The sequence below is a fragment of the Xiphophorus hellerii genome, chromosome 4, assembly GCF_003331165.1.
Source record: "Xiphophorus hellerii strain 12219 chromosome 4, Xiphophorus_hellerii-4.1, whole genome shotgun sequence".
NCBI classification, from domain to species: Eukaryota; Metazoa; Chordata; class Actinopteri; order Cyprinodontiformes; family Poeciliidae; genus Xiphophorus; species Xiphophorus hellerii.
In genome coordinates, this window is record NC_045675.1 from 34686264 (window position 1) to 34712314 (window position 26051).

Genomic DNA, 26051 nt, shown 5'->3' on the forward strand with positions numbered 1-26051 from the left:
CACCGGACATTTACGAGACATAACTGACACTCGTCTAGCCATCGTAGATGCCCCCAGTTGGACGTCAGAGAGAATGGAGATCAGATCGGTTTCATTTTTCTCATCCTATAGTACAGTGTTAACAATTATAATCATTGCTTCTTTGACAACTTCTCAGTCTGAAAATGCCTTCTTCTTTATCAGAAAATGTGTAGCTCTAAACGAGACTTTCATTACTTTTTGTGACTTTTTAGTCGGTTTTGTGAAAAAAGACTGTTGCTTACCCAAAGCTGCCCTTAGCTCACGGGCTTTTTCTGTCCGTAATGTGGGTAGTTAGCATTGTTTTATGACACGTAGCGAAGTGTTTCTTCACATTGTGCCGCTTCGCCGTCGCAAATAAGACACAGCAGGTTTCTTTCACAGTCGTAAGTAAAAACTCCTCCTCCCATTCGTTGTGTGAATAAGTTTTCTTTCATTTTTTCTGCCATTTTTGCGGGGGTAAGAAACTGCATTCACCGATCACCTTACCAATGCCCACTAGCGTACTCTCCACAACCACTTATTGGCTCGCACAATACTGACTTTTGAGCTAGATTAAGCTCAAACTGAATAAAATGAAATTTTAGACACAGCTCAGTAGTGAGTTGGGCTATTTTTAGAACAAGTCTGTGAGTGACTCAAGTGGTCCTTAGGGGGCGACCTGGTGCCCACGGGCACTGTGTTGGTGACCCCTGCTTTAAATGCTATTTTTATAATAACATTTTGGATTCCACTCCCTGTGCTGCTTTGGTATCTCATCGCATTCGCAAGACTCTGTGAAGATTTCTGGTTCATTCCCCATGACTGGCAGCATCTCGCTCCTTTTCCTCCAAGTCAGTGCAGCATAACCTGTCTGCCCTCCAGTGCCATTACCATCCAGCAACTCCGACCTGACCACGCCAATGATCCTCCGCTCCCATCTTTACACAACTCCAGATTAATCCCCACACAAGCACTCAAAACCTGGAAGCCAATCACTTCCTCCCATGCAGACTCATCTTCGTCTCCATCAGTGACTGTTACTCGCATCTACTTCCAGTATTTGCAGTGCCCCCACTTCCACCCACCACCAGGCTCCCGGACAAAGGTGAACATTCATTATTCCTTAATTGTTCAAGAAAATGTATCAATCTTTTCCTACTGATTCCAGGTAGTATTCTGCATGTGGGCAACAGGTATACCGAAAACCATGACAGAACACTCACTCGGGAAGGCACTCCTGAGAAGACACTCTTGGGAGGGCTCTCTTTGACCAGTGCACTCTCATTGAATCACACGGACTAGACCTGCTCCATCTAAAGCTCTGCTTCCCACTCCTGTTCCTCCGGTTCTCTCCACCTCCTGTCCACTTATCGTCTTCAGATAAATATGCAGGTGACATAGGTTGTTGCGGGGTTTCCTGCTGCAATGGTCTCTAACCTTTAATAATTCCCCTCAGTGTTTCCCCCATTGTGGTTCTAAGATCTCCTATATAATTGCTTTGCTGACAGGCAAAGCTTTGGAGTGGGCTAAAGTCCAATTCATATTGACTTTGGTTGTACTTTAAGAATTTCTAGTTAAATTTTAAACAAATGTTCAGTCAGGAATCTGATTATACTACCCTGTCAAGAAATCTCTGGACACTAAAACAGGGTCAAAAATCCTTTTCTGAATTTGCCTTTGATTTCAGAATAAAAGCTGCAGTTTCTGGCTGGAATGTTTCAGCTCTTAAAAGCACATTTTTTCAAGCTTTGATCGACTCCCATAAACACAAATTATCTACCATAGGTGAACTAATTACATGCACCCGCAAATCATCTACTGCTTCATCCAGAGCTTAAGAGAAGTCAGTTGCCAGTCATCCAGTGCCAGAGTGTTAGCCATACCTGGTGATAACTCTGTGCTTCCCAGTGCTTGTAACTCTCTGTGAGCTGAGGTTTTTTGGTCTTTTGTGACTTACCTTTATAATCTGATTTAAAGGTTTTTCCAATGGTGTTCTGAATTCCACTGCTTGTGCTGTCTTGGTTTCTCCTCACATTTGCAAGACTGGTTCATTCCCCATGACTCAAAATGTTGCTACTGTTCCTCCAAGTTAGTGCTGTGTAATCCGTCCGTCCTTCAATGCCATTACCATCCAGCATCTGCCATTTGACCGCTGTAAGCATCCTCTGCTTTACACAACTCTCGATTAATCCCCACACAAGGATTCAAGCCCTGGAACCCAATGAGGCGGACACATCTTCATCAGTAAGAGCTCCAGTAATAACACATTCATCATCAGTGACTCTGTTGCTCGCTGTGTTTCCAGTGTTCCCGCTTCCAGACTTCCCAACAAAGATCCACATTTATTATTCATTGATTGTTCAGTAAACTTTATTATTTTTTTCCTACTGCCTCCTGGGAATATTCTGCAGGTGGGCAAAAACCATGACAGTTTCCCTTTCGCAAGAAATTCTGTTTTTTTGGTGTGTGTACCTCAACAAACATCATACATTTGCTGGGTAATTTTTGGTTTTCATTTTGTCCTTTAGTTTGATTGAAACCTTTTCTTCCAGTTCTTTTGGTCACTGCATGTACTTCCTGGTTATTGTTAGCCTTGGCTTTTAGCAGCAGCTGCACTAACTTGTGGGAGCGGGCTATGCCAATAGCTTTGTCTTGCGTTAGCTCTTGGCTTTGGTACAGTAACTTTTCTCATACCTTTGGTAAGTTTGTGGCTAAAACAATGCAGCCCCATACCATTTTGTCACTATTGGTATAACCACATTCTTTGGCTCTGTCCCAATACTACTCAGTTTTGAGATAATATACCCTTTTCTTCGAAGTGGACCCAGTCGAAGTGCACATAAGTGCTCGAGGGTGCAGATCACAAGCATGCAAAATTTTGACAATTGGAACAGTACACCCCTGTGCCATAACTTTGACATCTATAATGGTGGAACTGGTCACTGTTCCACCAGGAAGACCTTTTGCAGAAGGTCTTCCTGTAATGACCTTCTGCAAAAGAAGCTGCTAAAAAGTACAACTACAACAAAAAATATCTATTTTTAAATGTAGAGTAAAGGTATTTAATCACACATGCTCAGTAGAGTGAAACAAAAATTATTTCAATACTTTATATTTGAAAACTGTCTTCTTATTTTTGCAACAGACACAGCTTGCTTTGAACTTGCCCTAATTTCCAAGATGACAAAAAACCACTTATTAAAATGTACCAACTTTGAATTTAACATTCTTAAAGGTAATTCCCACTGCAATTTGACTAATTAGAGACATGACTAACATTCAGCTGTTACTAAAAGAAAAGCATCTCTTTTGTGACGAAAAGTTAGTTTGGTATAAAGTGGAGCTAATCTGCTAACAAAGATCAAGTAAAGGACAAACAGTACATATAAAAAAATAGAAAAAAAGGTTTGATGCTTCATTGTGAAAAATTAAAAGACTAGTGCAGTGATTCCCAAAGATTTTCTGGGCCCCACTCTGGATTACAATAAAAGCCCCCCCAAAAAAGAAAAAAACAAAACAGGGCACACACATCGTTCAACCAGACATAAACCTAGACACATATTTTTGTCATGTTTGGTTCACCTGACTCTGGTGCAGGACAATTACAAATGCAAACATAGTCTATGGTAAGTCCAAAGTTTACTTAATAGCAGCTGGGACGGACAGGTGAACTGACGACAAGAGGTGAGGACCGGTCGGCGATTCACTCTGGTGGGAAAAGGTGAGTTACTGACAAGTTGACTAGATGGGAGATCTATGTGCAACAGAAAGGAGGCAGATCTTATTGTTGGTGGAGATGAGGTGATCCTGAGTGTTAGGGGGTATATCCACTGAGGCAGAGATCGGCTACCAGCAGGTGAGTAGCAACGAGGACTCTCCGAATGCTGTCTTCAGGCTTAGGGAGCGAGGGACCGTTGGAGGGTGGCCAGGCAGGTGAGCTGATGAGTGGAGGTCCAGGGCAGATGGATCAGTGGGGGATCAGGAAGTGATGGTGGGCAGATCGGAAGGAGCCAGGCAGAAACAGAAAGCTGCTATCAGCACGCAGTTGATGGAACGCCTCCGGGGGGGGGAAAAAAACAGTGAAGGCTCGAATCACGCCAGGAACGAGGACTCTGGGGGAAAAAAACGGACAGGTACGAAGTTAGAAGAATGACTGGGACTCGGTAATATCTACTACTAGGTAGCTCAGGTGACCATTAGGTACGATAGAACCATCTAGCATTTGCCACCAGAATCCAGCTCCTATTTAATCGCTCCTCCTGATATGTTGATGAGCTGCAGCTGGCTACACCTGCCTGACACACCCTGCAGGAGAAAAGGTAGGAAACACACACACTCACAGCACTCAGCTCAGTGGATATGACAATTTTGTTTTTAAACTCCACTGAAGTTTATTTCACACTTCAGGTTGCAACAAAACAAACTACAAACCATCTTTACAGTGAAACACTTTTGTGTAACTGTTTTTTTTTGTCATTCATCCATACCGCATCCTCCCCTTATCCCCCCCTCCGCAATGGCACGGCGACCCCCCTAGGAGGCGTGCCCCACACTCTGGGAACCACTGGACTAGTGGAACTAAAATGTGCTTCTTAAAAGAAACTGAATGGTTGTGATTTTATGCACCAAAAATGTTACAAGAAATCATAAAGAACACTATGACATCAATTTTCTTCCTCTGTAGCCTGAGAAGAAAACATTTATTTAAAAATCATGATGATATCTGTAAGGAAGATAAGAACCAAATGTCCTTCTTTTCCACTCCCACAAAATATTAAGATATTAATTTTACAATAATGTATGAAGCTCTTCCTGTAATGACCTTCTGCAAAAGAAGTTAAAAATAAATATTAATTTATGTGGGTTTTGTGACTGAGGTTTTGAGACAGTACACCATTTTTTTCAATTGCAACTTTATTAATGTTTTTAGAAAGATTTTAAAAACTGTATATTCTACAAAAAATCTATTCTATCTTTAAGTTTTAATATAATAAAATATCGTCTTCTAACAGGGGATGAAGAGTTAAACAATGACATTAACGATTAATCCTCTGCCTAAGTTTTTATTCACAAATACTATCTAAAAATCACCTCAGTTTTTAAAGTGAATAAATTTTATTTAGGGGAGAGCTAAATAATTTGTGACGATGCAACATCATAAATAAGTAAATAGCTTAAGACGTTAAAAATGCAAGGCATGTTTTAAATGCATTTTGTTTTACTTTCCTTACAGTTAGTTTGACTATTCTTTATTATTTCTTCTTATTTTCTACTCAGTTTATCACATCAAACTTTTTAGTTACTAATGTGTGCCTCGTCATTCTTTTCTATTTGAATTTTCAATGAAGATGAAAAAAAAACCCCAACAACATATTGACATAATTCCGCCTTTTAACTCAAAACAACACATGCAACAATGAATTATGGGTAAGAAACTTCGCAGAGGTTCGCCTGGATGCGGACTTAGCAGAAGGGTGGAAATAGGAGGGGTGAGGCCAGATGTAGAGAATTTGGGACACACATGTTGGAGGTTGAACACACATTTGAAGGACAAAAAGGTGAATGGGTGCACGTGCAAGTAAGGGACTACTACCTAAGAGTTTGAGCTCAGTGACAAACTGTTCAAATGACTCACCATTACTCTGCATCTTCTGGTGGAACTTGTATCTGGTGAAGATTGAGTTAGCTTTAGGCATGAGGTATGCTGTGAAGCCATCATAATAGGTTTTGAGCAACTTAGATTTGTTCGCCGACATGGTCCAGGTGTTGCTTATGTCTCTGCCTTTATCTAACTTTATTTCTGTTCATTGGTTTTGTGTTCGAACAGTCCCTTAAATATTAGCTCTGCATGCATGCTCCATCCATGAAATTGGAACACCAAAAGCCTCCATCTTCTTTCTTTCAGACAATACATACTATCCTTTCAGCATTGTACCTGGGTTTGCAAGCTACTCTGACACTATGTCGATTTGAATAAATCCACTTGTATGTCTGGTGATGTGAGTTTTTAGTCTATTTTAGCTTCATCACAATAAATACACTGGCAGCTAAAAACACAGTCAATGTCCCCAACTTGTAGTGGTAAATTCGGTTTCAGTAATTGCGTATTTCAAAAATAAGAGTCCCATTAATACAGTTAGAAAATATTAGACTTTGGATATCTAGAAAAAGCACTGAAGAAGATAAACTTGCAAATCACTGTAATGAGCAGTTTGTAATTTCTCACTGTTTTAGATGCATCACCCAATCCAGATGAAGCCAGCAGACAGTGAAAAAAGCAACGGTGAGTCATGTCAACTTTATTTATATAGCGCCTTTCATCAACAAGGCAGCTTAAAGTGTTTAATTTGATAAAAACATACAGTAACCAATTATGAAATAAGCAACAAACATTACATTTCATCAAATGTCATAATCAAAAATAATCACTACCAAATATACATCAAATACATTAATCAATGTTTCTGTTATTATTGATCAAAGCCAACTCCAAACAAGTTTTTTTTTTAGGGTTTCAGCTGTTTTGCAATTTTCGGGAAGTTTGATCTGCATTGGTGAAGCATGAAAACTGAATTTCCCAGTTGCCCAAGCCATAAACTAGGTCTATCTCCATCCATCTATCCATTTTCTTCTGCTCATCTGGAGTTGGGTTGCCTGGGTGGCAGCCTAAACAGGGAGGCCCAGACAATCACTTGGGACAGCCCCTCTCTGGAAATCCCAAGGCATTCCCAGGGCAGCTGAGAAACATAGTCCATCCAGCGTGTCCTCCTCTGTGTTTCCTCCTGGTAGGAGGTGCCAGGAAAGCATCCAGGAAGCATCCTAACTAGAAGCAGAGCAACATCTACTGGCTCCTCTTGACATGGTGGAACAGTGGTTTTACTCTGAGTCCCTACCGAATGACTGAGGTTATCTCTAAGGGAGAGGTTAGGCCCTACTAACCCTGCTTTAGTTAGTAGGGCTAAAGCAGGGTTAGGTTCTACAGTACTAACCCTGCTTTAGGGTTAGTGCCCTAGTGTGGGTGACGCAAGCTTTGCTCCTGGTCATTGATTGGCCGTTGGCATAGTCAGCCGTAGCAGCAAAGAGAGAAGAAAAACAAATTTCCTGCAACACGGAAGAGATGGAAGCTACAAGTAAGCGGTGGAACAATGAGATGGTGGCGTTTCTTTGCATTGGATTTCAATATTCAGCAGCAGCTAGATGGAGCAATGAGGAATGAGTCGTTTTGTTAACGTAGCAGAGAAAACCGAGGAGGCCTCGGTTAGCCACTTCGGAGCCGGACACAGTCCCATGGTGCTCCCCGACTCAGATGCAGCTAACGCCACTGCTGCTCTCTAGCAAGGTGAGCAGTGTGTAGGTATATCTATCTGGTTTTTAATATATTTTATAGTTGCCTACGTATAGTCATGGAAGACATTTGAAACACAAAGTCTGCTGTATTCTTATTGCTCAAACACAACATGCGCATTTCTACTCAGTTGCACATTCCTTGGGATCGGAGTGCATTGTTTCTAACTTTGTGAATATTGTACAGCATGTTGCTCTTCATTTGTTGTTTTTTTATCTTTTAGCTGCGTGAATCTACGTGCTTCGATTGTTTGCAATTGTACTGTTGTTGCTCCGGAGATTCCCCTGTTTTGAGATAATAAAACATATATAGATATTCTATCCTTCTAAAATGGCTAGATATCAATTCTCTCATTAAACAGTTATGAACTATTTATTGTACAGGACATAAAAATGAAAAATAAACTTTAAGAAAATGAGAGTGATATTTTATCCATGACTGTATCTCTGCACGGGTTTAAAACTTACAAGTAATTACATTTTGTCTTTAATGCACATGACTATTCCAGTTATTTATAATTTACATACAAAGTAATGTGTCTGTTTTAAATAATTAATTCCGTGTATGTAACATCCACATTAGTAACTCTGTGTTATGTATCTACATTTATGTGCTCTCAGCTATAACATCTGATTACTTTTCCCAGGGAACAGAAGAAGAAGAAGAACATGGCTGACGTGATGAACAATGAGGAGAACCATCAGCAACATAAACATAAGTAGAGCTGTAAGAGAGGAAATACTATTTATGGAGTTGTTTTTGCGAAAGGATTCTTGGCACCTCTTTGGGTCAAACTGACCTGACACACTCCCTTCCCTTGCATGCGAAGCACAAAAGTTGGACCAAATGTGATTTGGGAAGGATGCTGTTTTGACAGATAAGAACAATTTGTGATGATTTGGCTTATTCGGCAATTCTGAAATGGAGCAGATGTTGAGGTCAAGAGGTCCGAATATTTCCAAGGAAGTCCAACACACACTCAGTCTAACAGCTGCCAGAATCCTTACGTAAATCAAGGGCAGTATTGCTATTGGTCGAAACTTTCTAACTCGCATCAGTAAAGAGGAGATTGTATAAAAAAGGGTGATGTTAGGAATACAGAGAGATTTTTAGTTTTTGTACTGATGAAGCTGTAAGACGAATTTGTGATGGAGTGTAATAAATCTCCCAAACCCGTCATGGCTAGCAAGGAATTACGTCTCCGTGCGTTATTTGTTTACCTATATATTTAAGAGTATAGCCCCCTTTCAATTCTCCAACAGAGCCAGTAGAAAAAGGGAAATAGATGAGGGTAGGAACGTAGATGACTGGTAAATCAAGAGCTTCAGTTTTTAGCTCAGCTCTCTCCTCACCACAATAGACCAGTACAGTGGATGCTGTAGATCAAGACCTGATGAAACTAGTAGAACCACTTCATCTGCAAGAAAGAGAAGCGATCATGAGGTCACCAAAACGGATCCCCTCACCATCTTGGCTGCTTGGCTGTTTGTATTGGGACTATCAGTACCCATAAGCTGCATCTGAGATCCCGCAGGACAAAAAGGCCCGATCTCCAGTGGGTTCGGGGGTTGCTGCTGCAACAGGTACCAACAACCTTGTGGCCACAACTCCAATAACCTGCCTCAACAATGGAGGCATGTAACATGGTCCACTCAGACTCAATCTCATGGGAGATTCTGGCAGACATTTCCAGCAGACCCTAATAATACGTTTGAGCCTGCCAGGTCTGACTGGCATCCTCCTTCACCATTGAACTCAAGTCACCATCAGGTAATGGTCAATGGACAGCTCTGCACCTCTCTTCACCCTAGTGTACAAGATGTGCAGCAGCAGATTAGATGAGACAACAAAGTTGATCATTGATCTGCAGTCTAGCATGTACTGGTGGAAAAAGCATATATGGACATCCTTATGTTTGAACTTGATGTCCATTGTAACACAATCCATGAAGAGCACAAAAGTCCAAAAACAGAACTCTTCTTGGGTACATATCGGGGGGAGGATTAATTCCAACCACATCCCTCCAGATCTCTCTGTCATTGTCCATGTGAGCATTGAAGTCTCTCAGTAGAACAAGGGAGTCCCCAGGAGGGGCACTCTCCTGGGGACTCTCCCCCCCAAGGACTCCAAAAATGGTGGGTAGTCTGAACTGCTGTTTTTCGAATAAGCACAAGCAACAGTCAGAATCAATTCCCCCACTTGTAGATGGAGTTGGGCTACCCTCTCATTCACCAGGATGAACCATAATGTACAGGCACCCAGACGGGAAGCAACAAGTATGCCCACTCCTGCCCGGTGCTTAGTGAGAGGCACCGGGCAGGAGTGGGCATGTGGGCATGGCGTGGGAATGTAATTTTCTCCCTTGTATGAAAGAAATCTGTGTCACTTAAGTAAGTCATATCACAGTCCACCACTTATAGGTCTAGCCTTTGGCTCAAAATCCTGACTCTCATCAGTTTTTTTTTTTACCTTCAAACTAATGGCAAATGTGAGCATATGAATCAGGATTTTTTTAAAACGCTCCTTGGTAGGTATGTTACTCTAGCCTGGCCACCTGGAGCCAGCATTTTGCCTGGATGGAACAAAATTCACACATTTCCGCAAATTCTGGTCTCTCTGCATTTCAGACCTCCATTACATACCAATCTTCTCTCCTCCTAATGTACACTGGCCACTTTATTAGGTACACCTTGCTAGTACCATGTTGGACTGCATTTTGTCTTTAGAATCTATGCCATGTTGAATCTTCATGGCATAGATTCAACAAAGTACTGGAAACATTCCTCAAAGAGTCCATATTGACATAACAGCATCATGCAGTTGCTGCAGATTTGTCAGCTGCACATCCATTATGCAAATCTCTCATTCTACCACATCCCAAAGGTGCTCTACTGGAGCTGGTGACTGTGGAGGCCATTCGAGCACAAAGAACTCATTGTCATGTTCAAGAAACCAGTCTGAGATGATTTGCACTTTATGACATTTTCGCAATATCCTGCTGGAAGTAGCCATCAAAAGATGGGTTCACTGTGGTCATAAAGGGATGGACATGGTCAGCAACAATACTCAGGTAGGCTGTGGTGTGGACACGATGCCCAGTTGGTACTAATGGACCCAAAGTCTTAAAGGAAAATATCCACCACACCATTGCACCACCATCCTGCCTTGATATAAGGCAGGAGGGATATATGCTATTATTTTGTTGACACCAAATTCTGACCGTACCATCTGAATGTCACAGCAAAAATCAAGACTCCTGGTCTCGATTTCAGGTGATGTTTTTCCAATCTTCTTGTGATGGACCAAGTTAAAAACAGGAGGAGTCACAGGACATATTAGAAAAATAGGGTTTTTATTTTTAACCCAAAGATTATAAATAACAAAAGATAAACTGAGCTCATAAAAGAGGTCAAAGAAACAAAACTGAACTCAGGCAAAAAATGTAAACAAACTGGCTGCACAAACAAACATAACTGACCTAACAAAGAAATGACACACAGGGGTTTATATACTGGCTGATCAGACCAATTAAGACACAATAGGGGTAACTAAACAGAATACAATTACAAATAACACAAAAACAAATAACAGTACAGCTAAGTGTGGCTAAAGTAAAGACCCAAAACTGAAAATCAAAAATATTAAACTTTAAATACTATTATTTACTTAAATACAAAACTTATCTAAACAAAGAAACTACAAATTTCCCCTGCCAGCAGGAACTAGTGGTGCCGTCCAATCAGCATTTGAGCCTGCTGAGCCCTGGCCCCCATCCTTTGTCTAGCAACTCCAAGGCAGGTAAATACCGGCAGGAAAACAAGCAGAATTAGTCTTAGGCAAACAAAATTAACTTTAAGTTGATATAAATACATATGCTAACTAAATGTGCGCGCTAACAAATAGAACAAATGCATTCAAATCAACTAATAAATGTTTTTATTGAAACTAAAGTGTTGTTGTGTTTATATGAAAAAATAAACTGTGCATAAAAAAAGAGTTACCGACATCAGAGTGTGGCCATGGATTTGGCCATCACAGTTCTGTTGTCCAATTTTGGTGACTCAGTGAGAATTGTAGTCTCGGTTTCCTGTTCTTAGCTGACAGGTGTCATGAAGTGGGGGTGTGGTGAGTGGTGAGGCAGACGCAGCAGACCCAGGTTGAAGTAAATGAATGATTTTTAATGAGGAATGTCCAGCAACACAGTCCAAACAACGGGCAACACGGCCGAGCGGAAGCCAGGGCTCGACGCCGGTAGCAACCGTTAAAATGACTGGATAACACGGAGGACAAAACGCACATTAGACGACTGCAAGACAAGGACCCGACAGAGACGGAGAGACACGGTGACACTAAATACACATGGGGTAATTAGGGAACGAGAAGCACCTGGGAGTAATCGAGGGGAGAACAGGACAACAAGGAGACACAGAGACACAGAAAACTCGAAATTAACACAGTAAACACAGATCACGACAACAGGAGTGGCAACCGGTGTGGTTTTCTGCTGGTGTAACCCATCCGCCTCAAGATTTGACATGTTGTGCGTTCAGAGATGCTCTTCTACATACCTCGGTTGTAACAAGTGGTTATTTGAGTTACTGTTGCTCTTCTATCAGCTTGAACCAGTCTAGCCATTCTCCTCTGACCTCTGGGATCAACAAGACATTTGTGCCCATAGAACTGCCACTCACTGGATATTTTCTGTTTTTCGGACCATTCTCTGTAAACCCTAGAGATGGTTGTGCATAAAAATCCTATTAGATCAGCAGTTTCTGAAATGCTCAGACGAGCCTGTCTGGCACCAACTACCAACTTTGTGTTTTGCCTGGGAGCTGCTGGTAACTTCAATTTCCTGAGGGAGTCTTCCCAAAGGATCAATAAAGTACAAGTCTAAGTCTAGTCTAAGTCTAAGTCTCATGCCACGTTCATAGTCACTTAAATCACCTTTTTTCCCCATTCTAACACTCAGTTTGAACTGCACCAGACTGTCTTGGCCATGTCCACATGACTAAATGCATTGAGTTGCTGCCATATCATTTGCTGATTTGACATTCACGTTAATGAGTTGGACAGATGTACCTAATAAAGTGGCCAATGAGTGTATGTGTTCACTTTTGAATGCCTTCATTGGTAGTCTACATTGTCAAGGGTCAATGAAATACATATAGAGTATAACATAATATAAAGTCATTTTCACTCTGTCTAAAGCTCCTCACATTTTTGGGAGGATTGTATTAGGACTTTGAAACCATGCAAACTACAGTGTGTACAATAATGTGTAGAGTGAATATAAAAAAGATAACCCTGTTCATTGAGAGCACAGCAGGATTTATTTTTCTTTTGTTTACCTCAACTCTTCTCTATGGAGATACAGAGGCAGAGCCAGAAAGGGATCTCGGGGGGCACTGCCGCCCCCCCACGCCCCCCGATATCTGATTGGCTCACCCCAATAACTGACATGTAACAGCACCAGGTCATTCCTATACAGCATCTGGAATCGTGGAAAGCCACCCTAATACACAAAGAAGAAAAACAATAATAAATATATGAGAAGAAATTAAAATTGACAAATTTACAGCATTTTTACAAATTTACAAATTTCTAAATTTACAGCATACTGTCCCGTTTATTTGTTAACATGTTTGTTTTCGATGGATGCAAAATGCACCGATTAAAATCCAAGCAATAACGTGACTTACCAATTCTGTGTTTTTGTTACTCCCACCACCCGCTCCCCACTTTTCACTCGCTCGCAGCGCTACAAGACATGCACAGTGGTTTTCTTTGAGTGGCAGGAGATGTCTGTCTAATTGTCAGTAATAGAATTGCGCTGCATAAATCATAAGAAATCCAATGCAACAACTCAGAGGCGGAAGACAGAGCTCCGCGGAACACAAGTAGTAACCCGGCTGGAACACGGTGCACTAAATAATAAAATATAATTTAAAATATAATGCAACGAAGCTTCGAGGCAGATAAATTTTCCTCAAGGAATTTTAATAATCGAGGTACTCGAATCACTCGAGGAATAGTTTCAACCATAATCTAGATATTTTTATGGGTGTGTGAATCTTTCAGATCTTGGTCTTGACTTGGTCTCGGACCCTAAAAGTCTTGGTCTTGTCTTGGGGTAGGTGGTCTTGACTACAACACTACCCGCACTCACTCCTCTCTGCGGGCGAAAAATCCAGCAGAAGCAGATCAGCTGTGCTAGACGCTTCAAAGCCTTGCGATCCGCAATGTTCTCTGCACATAAAGTTGAAACTGTTAGTGTACTAAGTGGTCAGATCTGCGTTATTAGTCTGGATATGAAACCAGCACACTGCTCTCTGTACTTAGCTAAACTGTCAAGACGAGAATCGGGGAGGGTCCAACATATTGTTAGTTAACTTCTTACGGCGTTAGGTTTACATCATATATTTGCCGCTTGTCATTTGAGATGTGTGATGAATTGGAGCTTAACAGTAGAGCTGTGTGCGCATTTATTGTGCAGTGCATAGCACTTGTTGCTGTCTAAAGGACATCTGCACTTTGATTTCTTTCCTTCCTCAACAGAGTCAACTGGCTTCTCCTCTATTTAAGCTACCATAAGTAGAACAGCACAATTTGATTGTGCATTCTCTTTTGGTTTTCTCTATGTACTGTACTGCAGGCTTATTAAATGCACCAGAAGCCCAAGCCACCATCAGGTAAATAATTCTGGTCCCCATCAAAGCAGATTTCGGGATCTAAATTCTAGCGAAAAGTGCATCTTCAAAAGCATTTGAAGACTAACCAGTATGTACTGCTCCATATGTGATTTGTTAAAACAGGCAGAGAAGAACAGCCAGCTTGTTCTAAATAAAATTTAAAAATTGTCTACAAAACTTACTGTGTGGAATATAAGGACCAACTTGTTTAATTGGTATCTGTATCAACAGGTACCTAGAGAGTTAAATATACAATTTAACAGAAGGAATGCTTGGTCTTGTACTGGTACTGGAGAGTGCCCCTCCTGTAGACTCCCTTGTCCTGCTGGGGGGCTTCAATGCTCACATGGGCAAAGACTGTGAGACCTGGAGGGGCATGGTTGGGAGGACGGTTTTCTTCATCTGAACTCGAGTGGTGTTCTGATGCTGGACTTCTGTGCTCGTCATGGATTGTCCATAACAAACACCATGCTCAAGCATAAGGGTGTCTATATGTGCACTTTTCACCAGGACAACCTAGGCCGCAGTTTCATCGGATCTGCGGCCACACGTCTTGGACACTCGGGTGAAGAGAGGTGCAGAACTGTTCATGGACCACTACCTAGTGATGAGTTGGCTCCTGTGGTGGGGGAGGATGCTGGTCAGACCTGGCAGGCCCAAACGTATTGTGAGGGTCTGCTAGGAACGTCTGACAGAGTTTCCTGTGAGACGAAGCTTTAACTCCCATTTCCGGGAGACCTTTGATCATGTTCCGGGGGAGGTGGGGAACATTGAGTCTGAGTGGATCATGTTCACGTTGAGAGGAGCCAGTTGAGGTGGCTCGGGCATCTGGTTAGGATGCCTCCTGGATGCCTCCCTGTTGAGGTGTTCCAGGCACCTGCCATGGGGAAGAGGCCCTGGGGAACACCCAGGACACGATGGAGGGGCTATGTTTCTCGGTGGGCTTGGGAGCCCCTTGGGATCAACCAGGAGGAGCTGACCCAAATAGCTGGGGAGAGGGAAGCCTGTACAGAAGTCCAGGCAGAACAGGTGAACAATGAGGCAAAGAACTCAGACACTGGTAGCACTGGAGACAACACATGACTGGAACAGTCTGCTGTGATGCAGAACCTGGACTCTGGGACTCTAACTATAAATAGAATCCTATTTATAGTTTCCAGACAATACTTTAACACACAAAAACACGCACAAATTACTAAAGTTTTTTTGTACTGTTGTAACCATTAAACAATCTCCCCTTCAGTTCAACCATATAAGTGGAGACACATTGTTGATGTTACCATTATAAAATAATTTGCAATTAAGTATTGGCAAAGATCAATGTAAATTTCACAGGTGGTGCACAATGCTGTTGTTAGCAGCTGCTGAAAGTAACTAAAAAAGTTACTTTTAATGTAACTTAGTTACTTTCCAAATCAAATAATCAGTAATCCAAGTTACTTTTTTAATCAGTAATCCGATTAAAGTTACTTTTCAAAGTAACTATGCCATTACTGTGTATACAAAAATTTTTTTTAATCATTGAGGCATAGATAATTATAAGTAACTCGTGTAAATTAAGACAAAAGGAAATTATTTATACCTGTAAAGACATAAAGCCATGGATAAAATGACACTTGTTTTCTTCAAGTTTATTGTTCATTTTTATGTTCTATACAATAAATACAGTAGTTCATAACTGTTTAATTAGAGAACTGATATTTCGCCTTTTAGAAGAATAAATATCATATAGTGGAAATATTTTATTATCTCATAACGGGGGAAACTCCAGTTCAACAAAAGGAAAATGACAATCAAGATTCACATGAAGATAAAACATATAAAAACAAATTAATGGTAACAATCAAAATGCAACAAACTTCATGTTTCAAATGTCTTTCATGACTGTATGTAGGCAGCCAAAAAATACAGTAAAAACTGGACAGATATATCCACACATTGCTCACCAGAATGTGACGCCGCTCTCTAGATGGTAGAGGTGTTAGCATGAGTCAGAGCACTGAAGCGGCCAACAGAAGCTTTCTATTCTCTCCACTACATCAACATAAACAACTCATTCATCATTGCTCCATTAACCTGCTGCTAAATATTGAAATCCAATGCATAGAAAAACCATTGTTCACTGCTTGCTTGTAGCTTCAGTGAGTTTCAAACTCACTCCATCACTTCTGTATTGCAGCGAGTTTGAAATTCTGCGCCCTTTGTTCTTCTTCTCTCTTTGCTGCTACGTCTGACCTTGCCAATGGCCAATCAATGAACAGGAACTAAGCTTGCGTCACCCATGCAAGTGAAGGGACCGAAAAAGCAGGGACGGGCCTGGAAAAATGCAAGTGGAAACGCTTGTGATGCAGGCCGAGTAGAGTGGAGCAGGGTCCATCAGAGCCAGTGAAAAAAGGGCATTAGTGCCAACTGCCAATACCTTTGCTGCAATGAAGTACAAGTCAATAAAAGCTTACTTCCTTACTTTGCTATGTTTATGCATGCCTTATGGTCACCTCTAATTTATATTTACCTAGGTCTTTTAAAAAGTTGTTTAATCCACTAATTTGTGTTTTCTTACATTAGTACAATTTCTTTTCTTGAATTTTCATACTACATTTAGTGTGTCGCTTTTTAGATAATCTTTTATGCTTATATTCAGCAGTAGAGGACAGAAAACTTTTTATTGGAATGATCTCCAAGAAGTGCAATGAAAACGACATCCGACTGATGTTCTCTCCATATGGCCAGATAGAAGAATGTCGGATACTTCGAGGGCCTAATGGACTCAGCCGTGGTAAGAAATACTTATGCCTTGCTATTTAAAGGGACAGTATTATGTTTATATATATGAGAGAGCTTTACATCTTGTAATAATGTTAATGTTATTCCTTCAAAATCATACCTGGAGTGTTTGGCAACACTTTATTTGAAGGATTGTGATTAAGTCTGACACGACATTGACATAAACATGAAGAAGTCTTCATGAATATTCATGACTATTGTCATTAAGTGTCATTTAGTAAATAACACTTTTAACACAAAGTTGACACTGTTGATCAAGTTGTCATAACAAAATAACTTTGTTATGACAACTTGATATTAACCAAGAATCATCATCTGTCGTAAATAGGTCATAACAGGCATTAATTAACAAACTTTAAAAATTTATGTAATTGTGTATTATTAGTTTACCCTGTCATTTGTTGTTAGTCTTAACTGTGATAGTAATGAGACCATTCTAATCGTCTCCTTAATATTCTCCCTTATACACTGGAACAGAATGGACTTTAAAAAAATTGCGTAATGTGTGGATATGATATTATTTGCTGTCAATCTTGACTTTCTTCATGTAAATGATTCTATAATATTCCAGCAAGATGTCTACAAAGCATTAATGAACTTTGCATTTGAAACATTACATTATTCAAGGCTGTTTTAAGTTGGACTGCTCCCCATAAGACTGTGGGGAGCAGTGCCACATGGGATGCTCTCCACCACACAGCGATAAAAGCTCCTCAGGACGAGTTCCGAAGTCCAGCTCTCCGCAGCTTCCTGAGGAAGTAGAGAAGCTGGTGGGCCTTCCTGAGGTGTTGGTACTCCAGATGAGGTCACTGAATATATGCACACCCAGATACCTGGAGCTGGAGACCACCTCCACAGCTGCTCCTTCAACGTACAAGGGCTGATGAGGATACTTGTCCCTTCTGAAATCTACCACCATCTTCTTGGTCTTCTTCACATTGATGTAGAGGTTGTTTTCTCTGCATCAGGTGTTCCACCTCCTCTCTGCATATGGACTCATCACTGTTCATGATGTGTCCCACTACTGCTGTCATTAGCAAACTTCACTATAAGACAGCTGAGGTGCCTTGCCGAGCAGTCATATGTCAGCAGAGTGAAGAGGAGGAGGCTCAGCACGCAGCCCTGCGGCGAGCCAGTGCTGAGGGTGATGGAGGAGGAGACGGTGTTGAGGATCCTGACACTCTGAGGTCTGTTGCTTCAGGAAGTTCAGAATGCAGTTCCCCAGTGTGGAACTCAGTCCAAGAGAGAAGAGCTTCTGCACCAGGGTCTGTGGGATGATGGTGTTGAAGATCAAGGAGAAATCCGGAAACAGAAGACGGATGTAAGAGTTCCTGCTCTCTAAGTGGGTGAGGGCGGTGTGGACCAACAATGAGATGGCATCAGCAGTGGAGCTGTTTTTCCTATAGACATACTGACGGGGGTCCACAGTGACGTCGATGGAGTCCTTGATGTGATTCATGACCAGCCTCTGGAAGCAAACAAAGATTATCGATGTTAAGGCTATAAGCCGATAGTCATTCAGGCTTGTCACTGTGGACCATTTGGGGACAGGGACAATAGTGGCGTTCTTTTAGCAGGTGGGCACAGATGACAGTGGCAGTGAGGTGTTGAAGATGTCCGCCAACACCTCAGACAGCTGAAGTGCACAGTCCCTCAGAACTCGCCCTGGGATGTTGTCGGGGCCTGCAGCCTTACTGGAGTTGATTTCCTGGAGGCACTTTTTCACATCTGCTGTGGTCACACAGAGAGGCGTGTCACCAGGTGGTAATATTAGTCTGTTACTGAGGGATGTGTTAGGATCCTCAAAACAGGCGTAGAGCTTATTGAGTGCATCTATCAGTGAGGGATCCCTTGGGCATTGTGTACTCCTGATGTTGTAGTTAGTAATGCTCTTCCACATGCGCCGGGGGTCGTTGGTGGTGAAGTGACCTTGAATTTATCAGCAATAGGCCCCTCAGTGTTATATGTTTGGCAGGCGCAATGAAGTATCATTTAATTAATAACTCGCTAAACACTAAACAGATTTTCACTTCTGACGTCTGTATCTTAACAGCTGTAGGACAAATTCGATCAGATACGACGTCTATGACAAAGAGAAAATGGCGGCTTTGATCCAAAATGCCCAACTTCCAACTTGTCCTGTTGGCTTTGGACCATAGCTCCAAGAGACTTTTTGTAAGTCCTAACAAGATACACATGTGTACCAAGTTTTGTAATTCTGGGTTAAAGGATAGCTTAGGGCTGAGCTTTTAAAAACTTCTAGGGGGCGCTGCAGGGACCTTAGGCCACACCCAGTAAAGATTGTTGTGGATTCCTGTCGGGGTGTGATAAGGATCCATGCTAGTGAGTTTGGTGCAGCTTGGCTCGAAACTGTGGAATTTAGAGCCAAACGTATGGCAAGGGTGTTACAAGTCACTTTGCCACGCCGCCATGCTCACCTGCTTTAACGAAATCCGTTGGTGTTGGACACCCAGTGACAACAACATGTCTTCTGTCTCTGGACACAGTTTCATGTTGATTAGGTCAAAAGGCTCAGATAGAGCCCATTCACAGTAAATCATGACACTTCTTGTTCTCAGGGGGCGTGGCTTAAGTGATGTCATCATTTGACCACTTGTAGGGCACCCAATGATGTTCAAACACTGAACGTTTGGTGCTTCTGTGAGTTTTTGTGTAGGAGATATAAGTTTCATGTTTCATGGTGAGTACGCAAACGTTTACCCCTGGCAACGCCCCTTCAGCAAGCAGGACAGCTCACCATTTTGATAACTTTGAATCAGCTATACCATATGAACAATCTGAACAAGTTTGTCATCTTCCCTCCCCTTTGCTCTGTGCTATGCTGTAGCTAGCGCAGCCTGTTGTGAATGCTCAGTCTAGTTAGCATAGCTACCAACGACAGCAGATAAACATTTTCTCTGTAATGATAAGTTGTTTTTCCACTATTAGGACATTTAGCAGTGAGTGAATCAGGTTGATTGACAGTGCTAAGAGCGTCCTACTGGTTCTGATTGGTTGTTTTGGTCGGAATGTTGCATTACTTTAGCCAGTAATAGTAGCTCAGGGAGCAGGTGGAGGAGATTGATTGTTTTCACAGATTATCTGTCTTATAACAAACTGGCATGACATGGTGACAGCTTTAACAAGTATGGAGAAAACATATTTTTATTAAAGTTCTATACTGCAGCTTCAATAAAATGCAACTACAGTACATAGCATTTTTTGAGAAGTCTGGACTCAAAAAATGTCCAGACGGGAGTTGCTTGTCGGGAGAGGCATTTCAGTAATCTAAAACTAATAGAAAAAATTTAAGCCACCTACTTGCATACTGTATTTGGACTGTTGCATGTAAAATTCATGAGCAGTAAATATTGCTGCTTATGAATTTTGATCAGCAAAATTCATGAGCAGCTGCGTGGGGGGGCCCAAATTAATTTTTTGTCATGGGGCCTAGGTTTGTCATAGGTTTTGTTCCTGGCAGTGACCCAGAGCATGTAATGTACAAAATGGCAAAGAAGAAGAATAAAACACAGTGATAACTAAAAAGTGTTCTTCATTAACTATTATAGTAAACCAAACATGTAGTTGGAGCATACTGTCTTAACACTACAAATATATAAAATATGTCATGCTCATATACTTAAAATACATTCTAAATATATTTTAAATGTAATTCAATCACAAAAATAGTACACTTAAGATATACTAATCGGGCATATTTATATTACATAAAAAGCCTTATATTTAAAGGATTCAAAGTATAATTTTAGTTGTTCCAAAAAAGCATGTTATAGTACACTTTAAATTGCGATTTTCTACAATTTAATTACTATTAAAATTACTATTAACATACTTCAAGGGAGCAACTTCCGGGTCATTACCAAGACGGCAGTTTAACTTTAGTGCTAATCAGTGGTTTTATAAAAACAACCCAAAAACAAAATTATATCTAACTTCAAGTGAGATTTTACCAAAGATGGAGTCTAGGGTCATCTCACGATGGAGGAAAACGACTGGTGCAGCGATCATTAATGAGGAAGAACAACAAATCAACTGAAGCTGCTCCCCGGTCCATGAGGCCAAGGAGGGGGAAAAGGAGGAGGCCAGCATGAATAGCATACTTGCAGACCTTAGAGATTTCAGACAAGACAACAAGCAGCAGCTTCTGGAGATCCAACAAGACCAGCGTCAAACAAATGATAGGTTGGATGAAGCAGAGGGTCGAATCGAAGAAATAGAAACAGACATGCAGGCGGCGTCATCCCTAATTAAACAACTTCTTCAGCGCCAGGACGTCATGGAGGCTAAGCTCATTGATCAGGAGGGCCGCACACGGTGAGATAACATAAGGATTTATGGTATTCCCAAAAAGGCTGAATGTAACAACATCAAGGGCTTCATAAAAAAACTGCTTCAGGACTGTTTCTATCTCCCGCAAGATGCTGAACTCAAAATTGAGAGTCCACAGAGCGCTGGCCCCCATAGCCACCAATGAGCAATCAAAGCCTCACTCAATTATTGTAAAGTTTGCCAGTTACAAAACTAAGGAGGAAGTTATTTGCAGAGCCTGGCAGAAAAAACAATTACAGTACAATAAAGGGTGCTTCTACGTCGATCACGATTATCCACCAGTTATTCTCAAGAAACATGCAGCGTACAATCAAGTAAAGAAGATACTGAAGGAGGAAAAAAAAAAACAATTTCCATACCCCCTACCCAGCAAGGCTATGTGTGTTCTACGGAGAGGAGACCCGCATGTACCGAACTGCAGCGGAGGTGACAAGGCATCACGGGGATTCCCGATCATGTTCATCCATCCCTCGGTCAACCCGATCCAGCAGGAGCTACAACAGCTTTCATCTTGGCAGGCGGCTGTGTACCGGGTATAGAAGAATGGACCTTACCAAGCTCCGCCCACAACCGACCCACGTGTGTCAGGATCTGTGTTTTTGTTCTTTGTTTATTTTGAGTTTCTGTGTTTCTGAGTCTCCATGTTGTCCTGTCTCCCCTTGATTGTTTCCCAGGTGTGTCTGGTTCCTTGATTACCCCCAGTGTATTTAACCCCACCTGTGCTCTTTGTTCCTCGTCGGGTCCTTGTCTAAGCAGTCATCTGTAGTCGTCTTTCTTTTCCCCTTCGCCCGTGTGCCCATTCTGTCCTTCGTTTACCCGGTGCTACCGGTGTCGAGCCCTGGCTTTTGCTCGGCCGTGCTGCCCAATGTCTGGATCTATTGGACTGTGTTTATTCTGAATATCTGCCATTAAAATCATATTATTTTCACCTCATCTTGGGTCTCCTGCATTCGCCTCACCACCTCCACTACACCGTTCATGACAGAAGGACTCGACCACCAGGAGGATTTACGGTGAGGTTACTCCAACTATGACCCAGGTGGACCTTGAGGCTTGGCTCCAACAGCAGATGGAGTTGGCACAAAGGGATCTCTACAAGGATGTGGAGATCCTGCCATTTCCACTGATGCTGGAGGAATGGGGTCTATCATCGGACTATGACTTGGCGATGTCTCAAAAACACACCCCGACAGCCAACTCCAACGCCTCTCCGTCACTTCCATTCACCAGTTTTCAGATAAATACTGAAGAAGATTTCACGTACCTCTTCAATCAGTTTCAAAGAGACTTGTTCATGTTGGAATTAGTTTTGGAACTTTACGACGAGTTCGTCCAAAGTAAACATTCCAGCCCCGCTCCTGTGCCTCCGGAGTCGCCGCCGCCCACAGCTCCGTCTACTCCAGGACCAGCACCTCCAGAGCCCGCAGCAGCGGTTTTTCCGCCCCTCACCACCGCTGCAGCCGCCGCTCCAGAGACTGCTGCAGCACCCTACCTTCAGCTACGGCCCCAACTCCTGCTTCTCCGCCCCTCGCCATTGCTGCTGTCTCTGCACCACCCGCAGCTGCTGTCTCCGCACCTCCAGCCGCAGCTGAGTCTGCGCATCCGGCCCCGGTTAATGGGCTCTCTGCTCCTTCAGAGCTTCCTAGTTCCTCCGAGCTTCCTAGCGTCCCCTCTGAGCTTCCTAGCGTCCAAACTGAGCTTCCTAGCATCCCCTCTGAGTCCCCTAGTGTTTCCCCCGAGCTCCCTAGTGTTCCTTTGTGGCGACAAAGGAACGAGGGAACGAGCAACGAGGGAACACAGGGACCACTAGAGGGCGTCAAAGAAATACTAGGGGGCGCCCTAGTATTTCTTTGACGCCCTCTAGTGGTCCCTGTGTTCCCTCGTTGCTTCCTAGTGGTCCCTGTGTTCCATCCGAATGTCCCCCTAGTGCTCCTCCCGAGACCCTGCCTCTTAGTGTTCCTCCCGAATCTCAGCCTCCTTGTGCCTCTCCTGAGACTCCTTGCTGCCACCTCTGGGCAGTTCCCAAGACTCTTCGTCGCCGTCCTCAGCGCCGCGGACGTCCTTCGGACCATCCCCGTGTTTTCCGCCTTCGGCGCCACGGACGGCCGCCGGACCTCCCCCGTAGTTCCTGCCTTCGGTGCCACGGACGCCCGCCGGACCTCCCCCGTGGATTCCGCCTCATCTGGATGGGTTGTTTTTTGTTGTGTTTTTTGGACTCCTGGCCCTTCCTGTGCCTCCACCCACTCTGTTGGATTGTTTTTTGTTGTTTAAGACTCTGGCCCCCCATCCAGCGCCCTTCCTCCCACCCTTGTGTTTTTGTTCGGACTTGTTTTTGGGCGTCTGGTAGCCGCCGTTGAGGGGGTGGGGGGGTAATGTCAGGATCTGTGTTTTTGTTCTCTGTTTATTTTGAGTTTCTGAGTCTCCATGTTGTCCTGTCTCCCCTTGATTGTTTCCCAGGTGCGACTCGTTCCTTGATTACCCCCATTATATCTTGAAATCTATCAGATAGAAAGATTAACATTTCTAATTCATTTTCAACTGAGCAAATTCATTATCTTGTGCTCCAAATGGGTGTTCTATGTCAAGCAAGCACAATATGCAAGAATACTAGATTGTTGAGAATTAAAAAAGAAAGGGTTCATTCTTCAGGAAGTGTCTATTTACTATATAATTTACCCAGTTATATACATAAAAGTAATGCCTCTCCAAAATAATGCCCCCTTGTTCCATCTTTTTGTTTCATTTTTGTAAATAGAAATGTAACGAGAAGAAATTTTGTATCTGATCACAGACTGGAATTGTGCTTTTGTAATCTTCTCAATACCTCAAAAATAAAGAATAATAAAAAAAACCCATTTCAAATATACTGATGATTAGTCTGGCTTCAGGTATGCTAAAACTTAGTACTGCTTAGTATATTTATTTTTCACCTGGGATGTTTCAGCATATTTAAATATTCTTGGTGGGGAAAACAGAATAGAATAGTCTGATTTGATGTATGGTGAGTATTTTACAAGGCACACTCATAATTTTTTTATATATTTATTTAGTAATATTTACATAAATATACAAAATAATGCAAATATAGAGAAACAGATGAATCACTAATAATAATGAATATGTATTTGCTATACCTTATTTTACGCACTATAAGGCGCACCTAAAAACCTTCAATTTTCTCAAAAGCAGAGAGTGTGCCTTATAATCCGGTGCGCCTTATCAACCAATCAACCAATGTTGAGTCGCAACTACGGTAAGCAGCCGCTGACTTCATTTTCCCCCGTAGAAGAAGAAGCGCGAGGTGCACGCTGGGTTTTGTGTAAAGACCCCAAAATGGCTCCTATTAAGAGACACGCTTACGACGCAGAGTTTAAGCTCAAGGCGATCAGTCACGCAGTAGAACACGGGAATAGAGCAGCAGCGAGAGAATTTAACATTAACAAATCAATGGTGCGGAAGTGGATATATATTGTGATTGCACTAACGTTTGATTTACCGTAACAGTATCAGACTGTTTTTTACGTGTTTATTGAATCGAGGAAAAGTTCCCCTCCACTATATGTTATACCTTGCTGTTGTTAAAAGATAAACTGTGTCACGAAAATACCACATCACTTACTTTATCTAGGGGAAAATAATAAAACAGCTGTTTATTCATTTTGGGAATGAACAGAGTTTTCAGAATGTTGGTTTGTAATCTATTAATAAAGTTTGACTGACCTATCTCACTATTTTGTTGACATTCCCTTTAATGCAGTTGCGCCTTATATATGAAAAAAGTTTTAAAATAGGCCATTCATTGAAAGTGCGCCTTATAATGTGGTGCACCTTAAAGTGCGGAAAATATGGTACATATTCATATGCAATTGTACTGTATATACATGATGTCTATGTGGGTTATTTTTTAGGGTTAGGGTCACTCTTAAGCTAACCCTAGCTTAAGAGTGATTTAGCAGCTGAAATTCATCCGTGCTGTGCAGTGAATCTGTCTCTCCTTAGACATTTGCCACTTCTTCCTCATATCGTTGTCTTTAGGAAACCTTCAAAACAAAACACAAGATTTGGGAGGTATCTTACTTTTTGATAGAGTGAAAAAATACATATAGATAATAGTCTTTCCACCTGTGTGAACTTTGCTGGTGAATTTGATAACATATAATATTATAATACTATATTTGCTATAATATATATAATATTGTTTTATTTGTAATGTAGACTCTTGTGTAAGATTATCTAAATCAATGTTAGGTTGGTATTAAAACTTGAAGATTTACAAAATCTCTGTTAGCCTTCATGGAGGGGGATGAACTGTGGTGTAAGTTGATAGTAACATACTGCATAGGTATCTCTCAGCGCCTTGTTCTCGTACCGATTGAAGATCAAGTTGAGAGTGACCAGCGTCCCTGTGGAAGTGAGAACCTTTCAATGCATCACCATAAAGATAAAGTGGGAGGCACCTACCTGGTAGAAGTGCCATTTGCCCATCTTTTTAGATTTTTCTGGCTCTGCATGCATGTGACCACAGCAACGCATCCTTGTATACTCCATCAAGTGAGCTTAATTAGTGTTGCTGTCATGGTGTTCTGAATTTTCCGAACTCACATGAAAAACACTCTCAGGAGATCAGATAGAAGATTTATTTACAGAAAAGAGATTTGTTTAATGAAGGAGTTTGCAGGAGAATCTGGTCTGGGATTGAGGGGGCCGTGTCGGTCAGCGATTTGCAGGGGTAGGGTAGCCTGCCTGGGAGGGGTGATAGGTCATTATGGGCAAGAACTGTTGAATCCAGGGCTGGACCATTATCTCTGAACTAGGTGGCAGCTTGACAGCTGGTTCATTTGTGTCCCTCACTGGTAGGGCAAAGGAGGATGGAGCGTGTTCGA

At 42.0% G+C, this 26051-nt stretch overlaps 1 protein-coding gene across 3 annotated transcripts in view; it reads left to right on the top strand.

Annotated features, from left to right (window-relative positions):
* The window catches only part of celf1 (cugbp, Elav-like family member 1), a 90426-nt gene that overhangs the window by 24782 nt on the left and 39593 nt on the right, over window positions 1-26051 (top strand). For 2 of the 3 annotated variants that reach the window (XM_032560526.1, XM_032560527.1), the window contains exons 3-4: window positions 6235-6283; window positions 16676-16810. In XM_032560526.1, coding sequence (XP_032416417.1) covers window positions 6235-6283; window positions 16676-16810 — 184 coding nt within the window. The remainder of the gene's footprint in view (window positions 1-6234; window positions 6284-16675; window positions 16811-26051) is intronic. The other variant, XM_032560529.1, reaches the window with a different exon arrangement.